Source organism: Macrobrachium nipponense, chromosome 28 (assembly GCF_015104395.2).
Source record: "Macrobrachium nipponense isolate FS-2020 chromosome 28, ASM1510439v2, whole genome shotgun sequence".
NCBI lineage: Eukaryota > Metazoa > Arthropoda > Malacostraca > Decapoda > Palaemonidae > Macrobrachium > Macrobrachium nipponense.
Genome location: NC_087217.1, coordinates 44,486,877 through 44,505,472, shown reverse-complemented (window position 1 = coordinate 44,505,472; position 18,596 = coordinate 44,486,877). Strand labels below are relative to the sequence as shown.

At 36.2% G+C, this 18,596-nt stretch overlaps 2 protein-coding genes across 3 annotated transcripts in view; one reads left to right on the top strand and one right to left on the bottom strand.

The window, feature by feature from the left end:
- Window positions 1-997: 997 nt before the first annotated feature.
- On the bottom strand, window positions 998-9,871 carry LOC135201708 (innexin inx2-like). The gene is made up of 7 exons (XM_064230872.1): window positions 9,763-9,871; window positions 9,174-9,236; window positions 7,652-7,862; window positions 5,069-5,299; window positions 4,186-4,413; window positions 2,812-2,993; window positions 998-1,400 (listed from the first exon to the last, which is right to left on the bottom strand). The coding sequence occupies exons 2-7, from the start codon at window positions 9,218-9,220 to the stop codon at window positions 1,220-1,222; spliced, it is 1,080 nt and encodes a 359-aa protein (XP_064086942.1). The 5' UTR covers window positions 9,221-9,236; window positions 9,763-9,871; the 3' UTR covers window positions 998-1,219.
- Window positions 9,872-11,691: 1,820 nt separating this feature from the next.
- LOC135201704 (spermatogenesis-associated protein 20-like) overlaps window positions 11,692-18,596 on the top strand; it is a 112,566-nt gene continuing 105,661 nt past the window's right edge. The window contains exon 1 of one of the 2 annotated variants that reach the window (XM_064230863.1): window positions 11,692-11,712. The gene's annotated coding sequence lies outside the window, so the exon portion shown is untranslated. The remainder of the gene's footprint in view (window positions 11,713-18,596) is intronic. The other variant, XM_064230868.1, reaches the window with a different exon arrangement.

Here is an 18,596-nt window from a genome sequence, read left to right as displayed (position 1 = left end):
TATATTTATTTTTTATATTTGAAGATTTCACGGTGTTAATGCTCTCTCTCTCTCTCTCTCTCTCTCTCTCTCTCTCTTAGTAACATGCGAATGAACCTCGTTGAACCTGCATTTTATACTGGCCCCCATAGGTTTTTTTTTATTTATTCCGTATTTGAATAAATTTTACGGAAAAATATACGAAAATAATTGGCTAAGATTTCAACAGACGTTTTGGGTAAATGGAAACCTGCAAAAGTGATTAAGCATCATAGGCCTATTGGTGTTAAAAAAATAATAATAATAAGTTTTGAAAACTAACGTAGATGGAGAATCAAGTCAGAAAATCACTATAAAATAACAGATGAAAGTATCCTATTTTAGTTCGTATGCTAAGGGTAAGACACACACCACACACACACACACACACACACCACACACACAGAAAGAGAGAGATCTATTTGCTATAGTATACCTCAAATTTCGTTCTTTGTTACGGCGTAGAAACAGAAAACGAGAATATTGGGATACAACAGTAGATAATTTCAGTGCATACATGCTGTAAACTGAAAAACCATAAGCATTATGTTACATAAACCGAAAGGAACACAGAAGGCAAGAAGAAAAAACAAAGATAGACAGTGATGTGTTTAGTACAAGCCCCTTGGGAATTACCGTATAAACATATACAAAAGACTGTAAATTACCTTAAAGATAATGACCAATAAATATTAGTTCCACATAATGACCCCTCGAACTTCAATGGGGATCACTATATAGTTCATATCCAAAAACAAAAATACATTAAGTGAAATATTATATAGGCAACAGAAGTCAGTTACTGAACTGACTCGAGGATAGAGAAGCATAGGCCTACGTTTTCAGTTAATTCTCTTCCTACTTGCATGTGACATTCGTCCATTTTCATACTTACAATTATCTTCATGTACAGTGACATTACTTTCAATGTCTTCTTCCCCAGTATTCTACAATGTCTCGTGTGTCTAAATGAAAGAAGTTTAAACCATAACACTAAATATATTTATTATATAGCAAATGAGCTTAAGCTGCGCATATGACTAAATCTAAAAAGCTTAACGTATAAAATTAGGGCAATGCCATGCAAGTGTAGTACATACATGTTTAGTTGATATAACTATTTTCATTACCATGGGAGAATTCCTCTTAAAAAAATAGACCAACACCCTTCTCAAGACTTCGTAGACTAAATTTATCCGGTCTATTTATTGATGCCCTCTCTGATTTTGCTGATCCACTCCTTGAAGTACGCCATGTTCTTCTTGAAGTGGTACATCAGGAACCAGTCGCCATAATTGCACTTCGGCAGGACGTGTTGTAGGTCTATTTTAGACTGATGCTCCTTCGCTAGGAAGACCAGCCAGGTGTTACGTAGACTGGGACTGAAATAATAATGATAATTATTATTATTATAATCGTTGCTCTTAGCACGTTCATGAGCGCAGTCCTCAAGATAATGCCCTGATATATGTGTATTTAAAATCACACTGACACATGATTAATACGTGCAACTTTATCACACGGAAAAGTGACATGCTTATGAACTAATTTTCTTGTGCTTAAAAACTCATTTTCCTAGGCCTATAAACTCATTTTCTTAGGACCTTTACCACACGGAAAAGTGACATTTACTTATGACTATAAACTCATTTTCTTAGACCCTTTACCACACGGAAAAGTGAAACACTTAGTGTAAAATCGTGGCCAGTTTCGTCTGAAAATGTCTTAGATGACGAAACACGATAACGAAACGCACTAGTGTTCCGTTACCTTGTGGTAAAGCTGTATATATATATATATAAACATCATAAAAATATGAGATAATTGATGCATATAAATTATACATCAGAGCAAAGCAAATAATTTCATAAAACAGGAATAATATTAAATAATACACAGACATACCTATACAGAAACGAAAACAGTGTACGCCTAAGACTAGGCTTAAAAATAGTAAAATTAAACACACATACTATACACATTAACTTAAATGAAAACATTGCACACCTAAGTCTAGGCCTATAAACTTCGACGATATTTGAACCGGAGAGAAAAAACCTGAATCTAACACACAAAAATGAAACCATTGTTTGCCTACGACATTTGTTATAGGCCTATAAACTAACGCAACATATGATTAAGGAAAACACAAGACAAAATTAAACTCACACGTACACAGACATTAGAAGACTGTAAGCCTAAGACTTATTTTTTCAAGGCCTATGAACTCACACAGCACTTGAAAGACAAAAAAAAAAATAATAATAATTTAAGCACACTGAGACGAAACTCTGTACCCACATGACATATTCCTTATAGGCCTATAATCAAACAACAAGCACACACAGAAATAAAAACAAAGAGCGCCTAAGACGTATTTTCCTAGGCCTATAAACTCATTTGCCCAGGCCAATAAATTTCCCTAGGCCTATAAACTCATTTTCATAGGCCTGTACGCTCATTTTCATAGACCTATAAACTTATTTTCTTAGGCCTATCAACTCATTTTTATAGGTCCTATAAACTCATTTTTATAGGTCTATAAACTCATTTACCTAAGCCTATAAACTCAATTTCCTGGGCCTATAAACTCATTTTACTAAGCCTAGCATATAAAATCATTTTCCTAGGCCTAGAAACTCATTTTCTTAGACCTAGAAACATTTTCCTAGCCCTATAGACTCATTTTCCTAGGCATACAAAACTCATTTTCCTAGGCCTATAAACTCATTTTCCTAGGCCTCTAAAATGATTTTCATAGGCTTATAAATTCATTTAGTCTTAAAAACTCACACTAAGAACATGATGAGGTGGAGGATGAGGAAGAACCCTATGAGGAAGGCGGTGAGGATGTATACGAGCCAGAGGAAGATGTAGGTCTTCTCGTTCACGATGTTTAAGGGCAGGACGCACATCGAGTCGTGCTTCTGTATGGTGCCCGATGCCCCATACTTGTACCACGTGCATTTGGCAACCTTTTGGAGTAAATGTTTAGGTGAGACGTTTTAGTGGGAGGGGTTAAAAGTTTGTCTTTTTATTAATTTCCTCATTTGTTTTTACTATTTTTTTTTCTCTTACGGTCGTGGTGTATAGTTTATCGTACAATCCTCATTCGACATTTGAATGGAGTTTTTACTTATTAGTAATGGGTGCTCAGAATTACAGCATCTTAGAGAATCAAGTGAAAATTGATAGATTATAATAATAATAATAATAATAATAATAATAATAATAATAATAATAATAATAATAATAATAATAATAATAATAAAGAAGTAGTCATTATTACATATATCTTTGAATTTAAATAGATAAAAAAATCTGCAAGCGATATCACAACAGAGACAGGCCCGTACCGAGGTGGGGGGGGGGGGGGGCTGCACCGGGTGTCAGGGAACGACATTCCCCCCAAAATTTCTGGAAGTTCATATTTTTCTATGACTATCCTTTTCACTGAACTTTACTTACAAAGTAACAAATAATTATTGTTTTTTTTTGTAACAAAAATAATAACAACAAATAAAATAATATGCATATTTTCGTTAACATAATAAATGAATCAATCTACAAAGCGGAAGAAATATTCTTGAATTTCATTGCAAACCTTCAATATTTTAAGCATAATTCTGTTTACCAAAGTCAGTACTTTAAATAACATCTACTCGAGTATAAGGGCATAAACCGCATACCCAAATTTTCTTCTTAATATAACTAAAATAACATTTTCAAGTTTTTCATCTTGTAAATATACCTATACATGCAATGACATTTATAGAAGAAAAGGTCCAGTTTTGGGAACAACGACGCCACCACCCCCCCCCTCCCGCCCCCCAATAAAAAAACTCTAGGTACGGGCCTGTGGAAGGGACAAGTAACCTTGATAATAATAATAATAATAAATAATAATATAATAATAATAATAATAATAATAATAATAATAATAATAATAATAATAACAAACTCTTATGCAACTTCTTAATGGAACAGATGAAACCAAGCGAGAAAAAATATATAGAACCTTGGGGAAGATCTCGTTCAAAGTCTATTAAAATGTCGAATGAATAATATAATAATAATAATAATAATAATAATAATAATAATAATAATAATAATAATAATGCAACTTTTTAATGGAACAGATAAAACCCAGCGAGGAAAATAACTCACCTTGGGGAAGATCTCGTTCAGTGGATTGTCAGGGTCCGAAGCCGGCTTGATCAGATAGTCAATAGCGGCCGGTCCGAAGCTGAAGAACTCGCCTCCTAGAAAAGCGTTGGTGAAGAAGAGGTTCCCGACGGAGATGGCGAAGGAGAAGGCCTCGCACATGAGGAAGGACGTGGCGTAGCTCCTGTGGGTGGCCATGGACCCCAGGAAGTAGTTGGCGGATACTTGGATCTGTTAAGTCGAGGGAAAAAAAAAAGGTTTTTCAAATGGGGTGTCTAAAAATGGCGGTTACGATGCCAGCAAGCAGCTTTTGCCGGACGTGCAAATTGTTCGTTTTTATGTGACTATGATGCTTAGCTCAGATTATAATCTTGAAAGTACCTAGTTAACTATTGCTAATAACAAGATGGAGGAAATAGCAATGATTTGACGGAATCTGATCTAAGCTTTGCAGAAATGTGAAAGCGAACAGTTTGCGAGTTCGACGAAAACTAATCGCTGGCATCATAACCGCCAAGTCGCAGTACCGCTTTGCGCTTTCGTCAAAGGACAGAAAAAGAAATAACAATAATTATGGTCTACTTTACGCTTCGGAGGCTGTGCACTTGGATTTAAGACTAGTGCATGAGGCATGAAATCGAGTAGCATACCTAGACTTAATAATAAAAAAAAAAAAAAAAAAGTTTATGATTAGTTATACAGAACGAAAACCGATTAAAACTTTGTCGATATCATTGTTAATTCCAGCTTAAACTGGCGTAACAGGGGCTTACAACGTTATAGTGACCACTGGACATAGACGAACTTTAATGAGTACAATTCAAGTTAAAAATTCACCACAACAATAATAATAAAAAAGCAAACAGACCAACAAACTCATGCTTACATTCTGCGACACATCGGAGATGTGGATCTTGTCCAGGGAGCAGAGAGACGACCTAAAGAACCCTTTGTCGATGCGGTTCCACAGCCACTGAGGTAAATAGAAGACGACCGCCTGCAGAACGAGCACCATGGGCACCCACTGGTAGTAGGCATGGCGCCTGTTGTCCGGTTCCTCTTTCTCGCCGAGGGCGTTGATTTTCGGCGCGTTGGGACCTACGCCAGGATGCGCCGTCTGGAAGTGATAGAGGGAATACAGGAGGAGGGGGACTAAGAAAGTGGTGGCTTCAACATTAACTGTATAGGAACAACTGCAAGAGAGAAAGGGCGACATCTTATAGAGATGTCAACTGTCAGGTTTGTCTGGCTTGTGTATTGAGAATGCATACCCATCCATATATGTAGTATATACGTAAATACACACACACACACACACACACACACACATATATATATATATATATATATATATATATATATATATATATATATATATGTGTGTATGTATGTGTGCTGTAAGTTCTTCAAGAGATCTACTAGCTACAGCTATTTGCGTCCCCTGATTTTAACCACATTTCCCTACTTATTCCTGGACCACGCCTGTTCATTTCTGATTCACGCCCTTATAACTGTGATTTAAATCTGTTAAAATAATACCCCCAAATTTACGTATTCGTGCGTAGTCTTGGCCCGCGCTTTCGTAACGCTGATTTAAACCGTTATCTTATAAAATAATACTTGTGTCTATAACAGTCCCTACCTAACCAGAGTGTAATCTTATTTGTGTATGTGACAGTGTTTATATTCTTTCGTTGTAGCCACTACCTGTCTAATTTTTTTTTTCTCGGTATTTCAGTAGTTAATGTTAAGTACTTTTCATTTGATTTATATAGAGAGGGGAATAAAAAGATTTGCTTTTGGCACAACAGATTAAACTTGTCTCCATATTTCAGCATGTTTCTAACTTAAGTACTTTTTCATTTGATTTATATGAAGACGAATAAAATAAATTCTCTTTTGATTCATTATAGCATGCCATTGATTCTGCCTGAGAATTGAAAGCCAATATTTCTTTTAGTTTTTAAATGAATATCCTGGAACCCCTTCCCCCCCCCCCCCGCCCTTCTACTTGGTCATTTTGGGCAGATTTTACAAGATTTCGGTTCATTAATGTAAAATCAACTTTACCTCAATTATGACCGGTACCAAATATTACCTCACCAACCACACCACTCCTGCCAACCTCTCACCGTCCCCCCTTCCCCCAACGAAAAATCGATGGCCGGAAATAGTCACAGGTAAAATATGTCAAATTTTGCCTAGGAAAAAAAAGTCACATTGATTTATGGTGGTCGGTAATAAAGTCTCTGTAAAAAATTCACAATATGTCTTGGGGGTCTTTATCTTTATGATATTTGCAGTCTTTTGTTTATGTCTTTTTACGGTCATCCCCAATAAACGAAGGATGTGACGCAACTTCAGAGAATTGCAGCATTAATTTCCGTAGCAAAACGCATTCCAATGTTCCTCAAAAGAGAATAAGTAAGAGAGAGAGAGGGGGGGGGGGAATTAAAATTATTACGTATATGAAACACCTCAATGTCTTATCTATTCCCAATGTCTTTATCAGTTCTGTTAAGGCTAATCTAATCACTTGTCATTCGAGAGCTTTTGGGCGTAATGACATACCATTGGTTGTAAACTGAGACGTAGTTTCATTTTGTATTCGTCAGATTACTATGGTTATATTATTAATATATTATTGAACAAACTCCCAGGATATATCGTCAAACTATCATCATAATATCATAGTCACCATCATAATATTATCGTCATTATCATCATTACAATAAATATTATCATCATCGTCAACAGAAAACAACCACCCTACCGTACCACCCACCCAACTCAACTCAACCCAACCCATCCCAATCCACCTATCCAACCCAAGTTACCCAACCCACTTAACCAAACAACCAAACCCAACCCATCCAACCCAAGTTACCTAACCCACATGAACAAACAACCCAACCCAATCCACCCCAAGTTACCAAAATCCTAACTACTTAACCCAACCCAAACCCTCCTAACCAAACAACCCAACATACCCAATCCCCCTAACCAAGCAAACTCAACCCAACCCAACCCTACCAATCTCAAATATCACAACCTCCCAACCCACCTAACAAACCGAACCTAACTCAAACTCAAACCCAAAGTAATGCAACCCAAAAACATCACAACCTCAGACTCAAGAATCAAGACTCAATTACGGGGACATCGAGATCGACGGTAGTATAGGTGGACGCCAACCCGACGCACCTAACCACCCCACCCAACCCAACCTAACCAACCCAACCTCTCAGCGCCTCAGTGGTGTGATCGGTATGGTCTTGACCTGCCACTTCGGTGGCCGCGAGTTCGATTCTCGGGCATTCCATTGAGGTGTTTGAGATGTGCATTTCTGGTGATGGAAGTTCACTCTCGACGTGGTTCGGAAGTCACGTAAAGCCGTTGGTCCCGTTGCTGAATAACCACTGGTTCCATGCAACGTAAAAACACCGTACAAACAAACCGACTCACTTACGGGAACATCGAGGTCGACGATGGTGAAGGTGGAGGCGATGAAGCAGTACGTCTCGATGGCCTTGTGCTCCTGCTTGTCGAATCCCGTGATGCACTTGATGTTGTCGCCGATGTAGTTCTTGGCCGTCACCAGGACGCAGGCCAGCGTCGTGATCAGCATGCACAGCTTCATGCAACGCAATACCATCGACGACACCTTCGCCTTCGTCGCCCTGTGGGTGGGTGGGTCGGGGTTTTAAGTTTTTTTTTTTTTTTTTTTATATTATATATTAAGTTTTATTGGGATGAGTTTATCTATGTGGCATGACTTATGGGGGAAAGGGGAGTTTTTTTTTTTTTTTTTTTTTTTGTGGTTGAGGGGGTTTTATGATAGTACACCTTCGCCTTCGTCCGCCTTTTGTGGGTGGGTGGGTTTTTAACGTTTTTAGGAGGTTTTTTGTTCCTTTTTTTGTTCCAGTTGAGGGTGGGGGCGGGTGGTAAGCGGGTTTTATGTTAAGTACACCTCCTTCCCCTTCGTCGCCCTGTGGGTGGGTGGGTTTTATTTATTTATATATCTTTTTTTTTTATGTTTACTGAGATGAGGTTTTTATGTGGCTTGATTTATGGGAGAAAGGGGAGGTTTTTATTTGATTATTAATTTTTGTGGGGGTTGAGGGTGTTTTATGATAAGTTTATTAGGATGAGTTTATTAATGTGGCTTGATTTATAGGGGAAAGGGGATTTTTTTCATATCTCAAGTTTATTGAAATAAGGTTTTTTATGTTGCTTGATTTTTCGGGGGAAGGGGAGGTTTTTTGTTTACTTATTTATTTTTTTGTGGGGGTTGAGGGGGTTTTGCGATAAGTGTACCTCGCTTTTTTTTCTTTCTTTTTTTTTTTTTTTTTTTTTAAGGCGAGGTTTTTTGCTTGAGGGTGGGGCGGATGGTAAGCAGGTTTTATGATAAGTACACTTCCCTTCGTCGCCCTGTGAGTGGATGGGTTGGGTTTTTGAGTTTCTTTTTTATTTTTTTCACTTTTCATATTTTAATTTCATTGGGATGAGGTTTTTTATGTGGCTTGATGTTTGGGTTGGGAGGGGGAAGGGGAGGTTCTTTGTTCTTTTTGGGGGGTGTTAAGAGGGTTTGATGATAAGGTTTTTGGGGATGAAAGTTTTTTTTTTTTTGGTTAATGGAGAGGGACTTTGTGGGTTTTTTGTTTTAGTTTTTTTTTTATTTGGACTTTTTTTGTGGGTTGTTGAAGGGGAGGATGGAGGCCTATATGATATGTTCACCTATTCCTTCGTTGCCCTGTGGGTGTTTTTTAATGTTTTGGGATTAGGGGAAAGGTTTTTATTTTTTAAATTTGGCTTAATAAATAGAAGGGTAAATATAATGAATTAGCTTTTTTGCCTGATAAATAGAAAGGTAAATATAATGAATTAGCTTTTTTTGCTCGATAAATAGAAAGATAAATATAATGAATTAGCTTTTGTGTTTGATGAATAGAAAGATAAATATAATGAATTAGTATTTTTTCTTGACTTACCCCGACGTGGAAATCTGCTTCTTCAGATCCCCGAACACGTCAAACATCTTGACGTATTTTTTTCTGTACAAAAAAAAAATCGAAGTACAATGACTTATAAATGTGTCAGTTTTGGATCATTTTAACATTTAAAAAAAAAATACTTTAAAAATTCCAGTATTCCAGAATTTACTGGTCCTTCTTTGCAACCTGGAACACCTTTACTTTTAAAAATAATAAATAATTGAAATTTAATATATTTTTTTCCAAGAGCTTTGGGATCGTTCACGAGGGTTCAAAAAGTTTACAAATTCAGTAAAGGGATTCTTACGTTCCTTTTGCTTCAAGAGTGGCGTAATTCACTATTAACACGGTGATGATGATGAGTATAATGTGCAGTGTGTGTGTGTATATATATGTATATACGTATATATATGCACATGAATATATATAGATATAAATACGTACATAAGTATATATAAGTGTATATATATTATATATTATGTATATATATATAGTATATATATATATATATATATATATATTTTTACGTGCAGTATAAGGTATGAAAGAAAAAAAAATAGCCAACTATAACAAAACTAAAACTCACCTTCAACGTAATATTCCCCCCAAAAAAACCAGTTGGTCCAGCACAGGCCAAACCACGACTAAACTCGAACAATATAATTCTCGAATCAGATAAGACAAAACGAGATAGCAGCTGATAAGTCAACATTGTCATAAAGCCTCATTTCTAAGGAACCTTATAATTTCTTCCGTCCTATTTTTGTCTGTCTGTCTGATCGATTTATTATTTTATGAACTAATATATATATATATATATATATATATATATATATATATATATATATATATATATATATACTAATACACACACAATATATAAAGATCTCCCCCACTATTGGAACCGTCAGTAAGACAGAAATGATAAGGAAAGACGGCTCGTAATAATTCTTTCACCCAAGAACACAATCACTAACTCGCTAGTCTCAAGTTGTCTTTTATCGGTATAATCTTATCCCTTATCGAAGGGAGTAATCTTTCGTATCTGAATGAGGTGTGGTGGGACATTCATTTCTCATTTCAAGGAGTGATTCAACCTTATAATAGATATTATATATATATATATATATATATATATATATATATATATATATATATTGCATGCGATAGTTACACTGGGGAACATATGACAGCGCGTAGGACTAGGACTAATTCTAGTACCATAGACTATGCATGGGAAAAGGCGTGATTTTAGTTATTTCAAAGTTGTTTAAAAATGTCGTGACAGGTTAGTAAGGAGGATAATCGAATGTGCTATTATTTCATTAAACATGGTTCTAATTCTCTCCTGATTTTTTCCCCTCACAGGAACATCGGCCTAGCGGAAGCGAGGCAAAGCATGATACCGATTTTGATAACTACCAAGTTATTTACAAATGTGCTGTGTTGTCGTTAAACATGACTTGTTCAACCACCTCTCCTGTTTGATTTTCAAATGAGCGTCGTCCTAACTCATGGGAGAAAACGCATGATAAAGAATGTAGCCATTCCAAAGTTATTTACAAATGCCATGACAGGTCAGTAAGGTGGAATGGTGGATATCATCGAAGCAGCTGTGACTTCAATAAACACGGTTAAATCTACCAACTCCTGTTTTTTCCCTCACTGAGACATCGGCCTTTATCACCCAAAAAGTTGATAAATCATCAATAAGCATTGAAACAAACCCTCAGTGATATAATCTGGAAGTACACAAACATATATACGTCTATCAATGAGGCGTGGGTGATTATATACTACTCTCCTTGGCGCATCGTAATCCTTGCAAATCGTTTACATAACCAACTCGTGATTCACCAGGCAGTGTAGCGTCAGCCCTTCTCCTGTATATACACCCTTGTGACCTCTACACCCATGTGTATTCTCTTGCTGTCTGAGTATATTAAATAGAACTACTGTAGTGCTTATTGCAAACTTCCGTCAACACAGCACTGGTTCGCCGAGCATTGTAGCTTCTAGTTTCAGCCCTTCCCCTGCGAAGTTTACATCCAGACTTGTGTCTTCTACACCTGAGTGTATTATGGTGTTTTCTGGGTGTATTAAATAAATCTACTGCAGTGCTTATTGCAAACTTCCGACAACACAGCACTGGTTCACTGAACATTGTAGCTTCAGACGTTCGCCTGTGTACATCCAAGACTTGTTTTTTTCTAAACCTGAGTGTATTCCGTTGTTATTATAGTGTAATATCGGACTATCGTAGCACTCAAATTCATAACTGTAATTGCTACAAGAGCAGTTACATTAGATTACTTTTCCTGCGCTGAAGAGGATCAGAATTCAGAACTCCCGCTGAAGTACTACACGGAGGTAAGAAAAAGTGAAAACAAATTTTGTCAGGGCACCTTCTAATGCAGCGAACTTATGACGACGAAGTGGCAGAAGTTAATTAAAACCAAATTATCGTAGAATTCGTATATAAAACCAAATCCTGAAGGAGAAAGACGGAGGGAGGAGAAATCACTTAAGAGAAAAGGTAAGCTGTGTGCATTTCCAATTACGTGTAGTACTATAGTTATTGTATTTCAGTATCGCTTTAGTAGTTAGATCTTGTTGAACTTTTTATTTTATTCGGGTTTTCAATTATATTTCTGCTATGAGAGTATAAGTATGAGGCTAGGTTGATATTACCACAGGCTGCACGGAGCGTTTTTAAGTTAATACTTTATAGGCCTAATTTACGGTATATTTCCCTCTGAATAATTGTACTAAATCCATTGTCGCTGTTTATTGATTTATTTCGCATTTTTAAATTATATTTCTTCACTTTTTTTTGCTCCAATTTTAATCTGTATAAAAGAATATGCGATAGGCTAAGTTATATTATAGTAATACTATGGACTGCGCAGGAGTAATTAAGCTTATAGGCCTAGTTTACTGTACAACTTTTCCCGCTCTTGGGTCAACATTCGCCGCTGAGGAGTATGTTTGTGTGTGTTTGCATTATGTACATACATGAAAACATTCATTCACAAATAACACACACGACTAAAGCTGCCCAAAACAGGTTTTTCAACCAGTAGGAACCAGTATAATACCTCTAACGAATTCATAGACTTATTATCGTCGCATTTGCAAGCAGCGTATACTTTGCTACATAGATTCTGTATGGTTTATGTAATTTCTGTAAGAGGTGCAGAATTCACCCCCATTAAAGATAACCATTAAAATATTACATTTGGGAAATGTTAACCGAATTCGATACAGCGTTGTTTATGAATGAACTGAACTAGACTCATGTGTGCGTTGGTAGCACTGCATATTAGTGCGTCCTTGTCATAATCTGGAGAAATTTCTCGACTTCAGGTGTTAGTCAGTGCTGGAACCGAGTATATGTGTTTTATAACATTCTTAACCGCGTAGCGTATAATATTATATTTTGTTTCCTTTTGGCTTGAATGGTTTAAGCAAATGACCGATGTAATAATAATAATAATAATAATAATAATAATAATAATAATATATGAAACTCAGTTACATTGCTTCAGTGTCAGAGGTGTCGATTATAACTTAAAATTTATATATTTCTTAAATAATATTATAAATCATTTCAATGAAGTTTATGATCAAGATTCACTGGTGGTGGAGAAAAACTACAAATGAATAGGGGTTTTTATTTGTAAACTTGGACTACATTTTTAAAAAATCAGTGTTTGATACAAAAAACAAAATGTTAAGTGATCAAGTATGAATTATTACAATATCAGTTTTTATTAATATTAGAATGTGTACAAAAAAGTAAAAGTGTTTTGAAAAATACTGCAATTCTCAAACAAGGCTCTTGAAACATTACTGTTCTAATATTTGAATCCAGTCTTCCAGTAGAAAAACCGTTTTAAAGCTACTGGAATCCAGACTTCCAGTAGAGGTTTTTAAAATATTACTGGAATTCAGACTTCCAGTGGAGAAAGTTTTAAAACAGTACTAGAAGCAAGATATGCTGGAATTATCAAGAAAACAGAAAAAAACTACTAATACCTAATTAGAAAGTTCCAAAGATAAACATAGAACTACAATTAAGAAACAAATCTACGATATACACAATGATTAGAAAGATTAAAACCTCAGGCGCACTGAGACACAATCCCTGGCCATAAATAATTAAATACAGAAGAAAACAGTTTTTAAAAACTGAACAATAACCTTAACCTGAAACTTTAATACACTTAACGAGCTTCCAGAGGCTTCCGTTCAAGAAGGACACTTCTATGAAGACCCACGCTAATACAAGGTGAACTGCTAGCATTCTTTTATTAACTCTGCCTGACGTAACAACTCACGAGGGATGACGTCGAGACGTTTGTAAACATTTTAAAATAACAAAACAAAACGTTTGCTGTGGATGTATACCTGGTTTACTTACATATTTTTCTGGTTTGTAGTTTAATGACTGAGAGTAGTGAAGATTTGGTTTATGAGGTTCACGCTGTTTAAGTCTAGCACTAGGGCACTTGAAGCCATCCAGCGCTCAAGACAATGAAAAGGGAGTTGGAGAGGTTGAACAGCCAGATAAAGAGATCCAGAAAATGTGGTAAACAATAGTGCAGAGGTTGAAGATCCGGGAAATAAAAGGAAAAGTAGAAGATAGGTCTAAAAGTATTCGGAAAACTGAGAAAATATAGCACATAGGCCTAAAGGTGGAACTGGGATAAACCCACAGTTGCACAAGTAGAAGAAAGGGAGCAGGAATGAAGGCGAAGTAAAAGGAAGATTAAAAAAAGAATGAAAGTAAAGAGATCACTAAACAGAGAGCATAGTATCTCTTCTACTAACCATAACCCTCGTCTCCTTCACAAAGACCTAGTTCTGCAAATCTCTGGTAAGTTTAAAAACCGGAATTTGTCAAAAAGTATTGTAAAGGAATATTCCCAATCGAATAATACATACGAAATGGTCTAGGAATTCCAAATTAGCTATCTATTTGCCAATGATCTTGCTACCCTGAGCATTCTTAGTTAATTCCAAGCTATCTATTTGCCAATGATCTTGCTACCCAGAGCATTACTAATTAATGTTCATACGAAGGACCCCTATTCCACACATCAAGGATCTCATTCCTGCTATTTTAATAAGAACCAGGCTGAGAAAAAAATGTAACGGTTGTATATACTTAAGAAAATACCCTTCTTACCCTATAGATTGTATATGTACATTTACGAATTTGGAAGATGAATCCTTCTTCTATTAATCCGTATTCTGGTTGCACTGCCATTTCACCAGAGAAGGAAAGGAAAATGCCCAAACAGAATAGTACTGCATAGCGTGATTTAGCTCAAGAAGACAGCAGAATACTCAACTAAACATGAAATGAACCAATGCAATTTTGCTTTTAGAAAGGTGAGCAGAAGGCAAATATCCACTTGGACAAGAAAAATTGAAAGAATATCCTCTCGCTTCGTGTATATTTTCAAAGATACCATAAATCAGTACAAGGTGTCTGAGGATTAATATATATCTATAGGTGACAACCTCGGTGGAAGATGAACTCGAGCTCTTGTTACGTATCTGAGCACTGCTTCAAATATCCAGCATCGGCTTCAGAAGCTTCATAAATCAGCGTCAAAATGAAGGACTTTGTGAGCCAGATTATTCAGAAAAACGTTAAATCATTACGAGTTATTCGAGGATGTTCCTTGAGGTGACAATCTCGGTGGAAGATGAAATCTCTCTCTCACTTGTCTGAAAACTGGTTCGAACACCGGAGAGTTCGGATTCAAGAGCTTCGTGAATCAGCGTCAAAACGAACTGCCTTGTTTTGCTGATCATTCTGATTAGAATAAAGATATTTCTGTCAGCTACAACAAGCAAAAGTTTATATTTTTTCATAATTATCAAAATTCAAGCACATATCAGAATTAATTCCACATGAGAGTTTGGATTATATCTCGAATTACTTGACGCAAATAGAATTCCATTTGGGCTTCGTTTCAGTTCTCGATCACTAACCTAGACACTTAAGACACCTAGGTATTACTTAAAATAAACGATGAGATTTGTAGGGGTCATACTGCTTATATACAGATAAACGTTTAATGGATTAAAATAGACAGTACTTAGCTAACATCTGTATCTATTCTAGTGAATAAATATCTCACAAGAAATGCTTGTGGAAGAGGTCAGTTTCCAACGGTTTTCTCAAATAAAAAATGGCAAATGTATAAAAAAGGAATTGTGATAAATGAAATTAAGGTTTATTCGTGTAATCGGTGAGATTAAATTAGTTGGAGATCCAAAATCGGAAAAATGATAACATAAAATTTAGGACATTCCTCGACCATAAGAGAGAGAGATGGAGAAAAAGAGATAGAGAGATAATTTCTCCTTCAGAGCAAACTAACAAAACTACAAATAACTTGAGATCGAAAAACTAAATAAATAAACTCATCAATGAAATAAATTAAAACCTAAACAAAAACTATGTACATTTCACAAATGAGATCCAGAAAGCTGCTAATGGCTTGTGTCAGACTCGACCAAGCTGATGAATTGGAGACGACGCGCATGCGCTTAAACTTCCATCTTGAGACGACGGCTGATTGATTGGAAAGTTCCATCGTCTGAGGGAACGTGTCTTCCCTAGTGGATGAGTTGGTTCATGAAATTGAAATTCCACTTTGTTTAGTGTGAAATTTCTGGAGCTTACATTACTTTTCGACCATACGGCTGAAAGCAACCAAGAGGAATGTTAGCAGGGCTTATTCAAGATATACGAGTCCACAAAAGATAAATGCATAAATAAGCAGATTTAATTACTCACGGAATACAGAGGAAGGTATAAAATCCTTCAGCAATCAAGACAAAGTGTATATTCCTAAAAATGGCCTGGTGAGATTATTCAAGAAATGTGAGTTTACTAAAATATCAATAAATAAATGAATAAGCAGATTTCAGATTTAATTAACCTGGGAACACAGAGCAAGTCAGAAAATCCCACAGTTATCAAGACAAAAAATATATTATTCAAGATATATGAATTCATAAAAATGAATAAATATGCTGTTTAAAAGATTAAATGACTCAGGGAACACAGTGTAAGTCAGGAAATTCCACAATCCACAGGTGAAGGACATGGAAGGATTAATATGGAACTTACTGATTCAAGAAATATGAATTCATAGAATAAATAAGTAAATAAGCAGTTTTAAAGATTAAATGACTCGGGGAACACAGAGCAAGTCAGAAAATTCCACAATCCACAGGTGAAGGACATGGAAGGATTAATATGGAACGTACTGATTCAAGAAATATGAATTCATAGAATAAATAAGTAAATAAGCAGTTTGAAAGATTAAATGACTCGGGGAACACAGAGTAAGCAGAAAATTCCACAATCCACAGGTGAAGGACATGGAAGGATTAATATGAAACGACATGAAATAGAGTGATTATTCAAAAAATATGAATTCATAAAATAAATAAATAAACTTTTTAACAGATTAAATGACTCAGAGAACACTGAGTCAGTCAGAAAATTCCACAGTCCACAAGTGAAGGATTAATGTGAAACTTACTCACCTCTACTACTCGCTTGGGAAGAGTTCGTGGTACTTGGCAATGGCCAATTCGACTGTATTGGCCAACTGGTCGATGTCGACGTTGGCCATCGCTCGGCTAAGGTTCTCCTGGACGTCTCTGGAAGCGACATGGAAAGAATGAGTAGCTGCTCGACAGTTCTGCCAGTCATTCAGTCATATAACCATATAGAACTGTCAGTCATACAAATCAGACAGTCCTGTCATTCATTGAGTCATATTCTTTGAATCATATATTGTTTGTGTTAGCTAATTCAAAGGTAACGGGAAAATGTGACTTGATTTTATGAAATTTAGACCGTGAAGCCAAGTACTAGGGCGCTGTCAGCCATTCAGCGCTCCAGCAAGACTGAAAAAAGAGTTGGAAAGGTTGGACAGCAAGATTGGAGAAAGGAACCGGGAAGGGAGGCTAAAAAAAGGGCTAATAAAAATTGGGCTCAGCTATTCATTATAGTAATTAATGCCTGCATGCTCACCTGAACCTTTCACTCTACAGTAGCACGATGAATTAATAGCCAGAGAGGCTCGACGGCAAAATTAGAGAAAGATAGCGGCTATGAAGTTAGAGTAAAAATGCTAAAAAAATCAAATCAAGTGGGCACAGCTACGGGCCTAAGGAACACCGCAGACACACTTTAGTAATAACGTGTTTGTCTTTTACGTATTAACACAGTTTACTACATAATTGTAAACTTTTATTAAACGCGTTCTTCACGAGACTGTGAAATTGTCAGCAATGCCTGCAGTGCTCGACTTGAGCCTCCCTTACCTGACTTTAAAAAGGCTGAATTCGAAGACTCCCGACACGTCAAGAAGGACGAGCAGGCTGATGACTGACAGAGCGACTGGAATGGCGAATCCGAAGACTTCCAGGCCCTTTTTGAGCCAGTCGCTGGATAGGAGACTGTCCTCGAATTTGGCCACGCTGACCGGCTGGGTGATGAAGCCTGCTAATAGAAAAAGGCAGCTATTAATAGGCTAATAGATAGATAGATGAACTAAGAATGATATAAGTGAGATACATAAATTTAGAGAAATATATATTTTTCATTGTGTTCCAATGAAATGATTATTGGACATTTTAGTTTAAAGTAAAAAAAAAATGAAGTCAATAGATAGATTCATGATGTAAGAAAGATATAATTGATTTTTATTTATTTTTTATTTTTATTTTTTTATTATTTTTTTGCGATCTTACGTACTTAGGGGTTGTTGCATTGGAGCAAGAGTCCGCGCTGGTACATAACCCTCTTAATTTAAAATAACAACATGACGGTTTTACAATGAAAACAACGTGGCGGTCTTACAATGAAAACAACATGGCGGTCTTATAATGAAAACAACATGGAGGTTTTACAACAACATGGTGGTCTTACATTGAAAGCAACATGGCGTTCTTACAACAACAACATGTCGGTCTTACAATGAAGACAACATGGCGTTCTTGCTAAAACAACAACATGGCAGTCATACAAAAACAACAACATGGCGATCTTACAATGAAAACAACATGGCGTTCTTACAACAACCTGTCGGTCTTGCAATGAAAACAACATGGAGATTTTACAACAGCATGGCGTTCTTAAAAAGCAACATGGGGGACTTGCAGTGAAACCAACATGTCGGTTTTACAACAAAATGGTGTTCTTACAACAACAACAACATGGCGATCTTACAACAAAAGCAACAGATAGACAAACAACTACTTATTGCTCTCTCATACGCCCATTGTCACGAAAGCTTGTGATTGAACTAAAGCAATGTGATGACTTGTCAAATATACGAAAGAAAAAAAAAAAATATAAGGACGTCCTTTTAGACCCTGAGC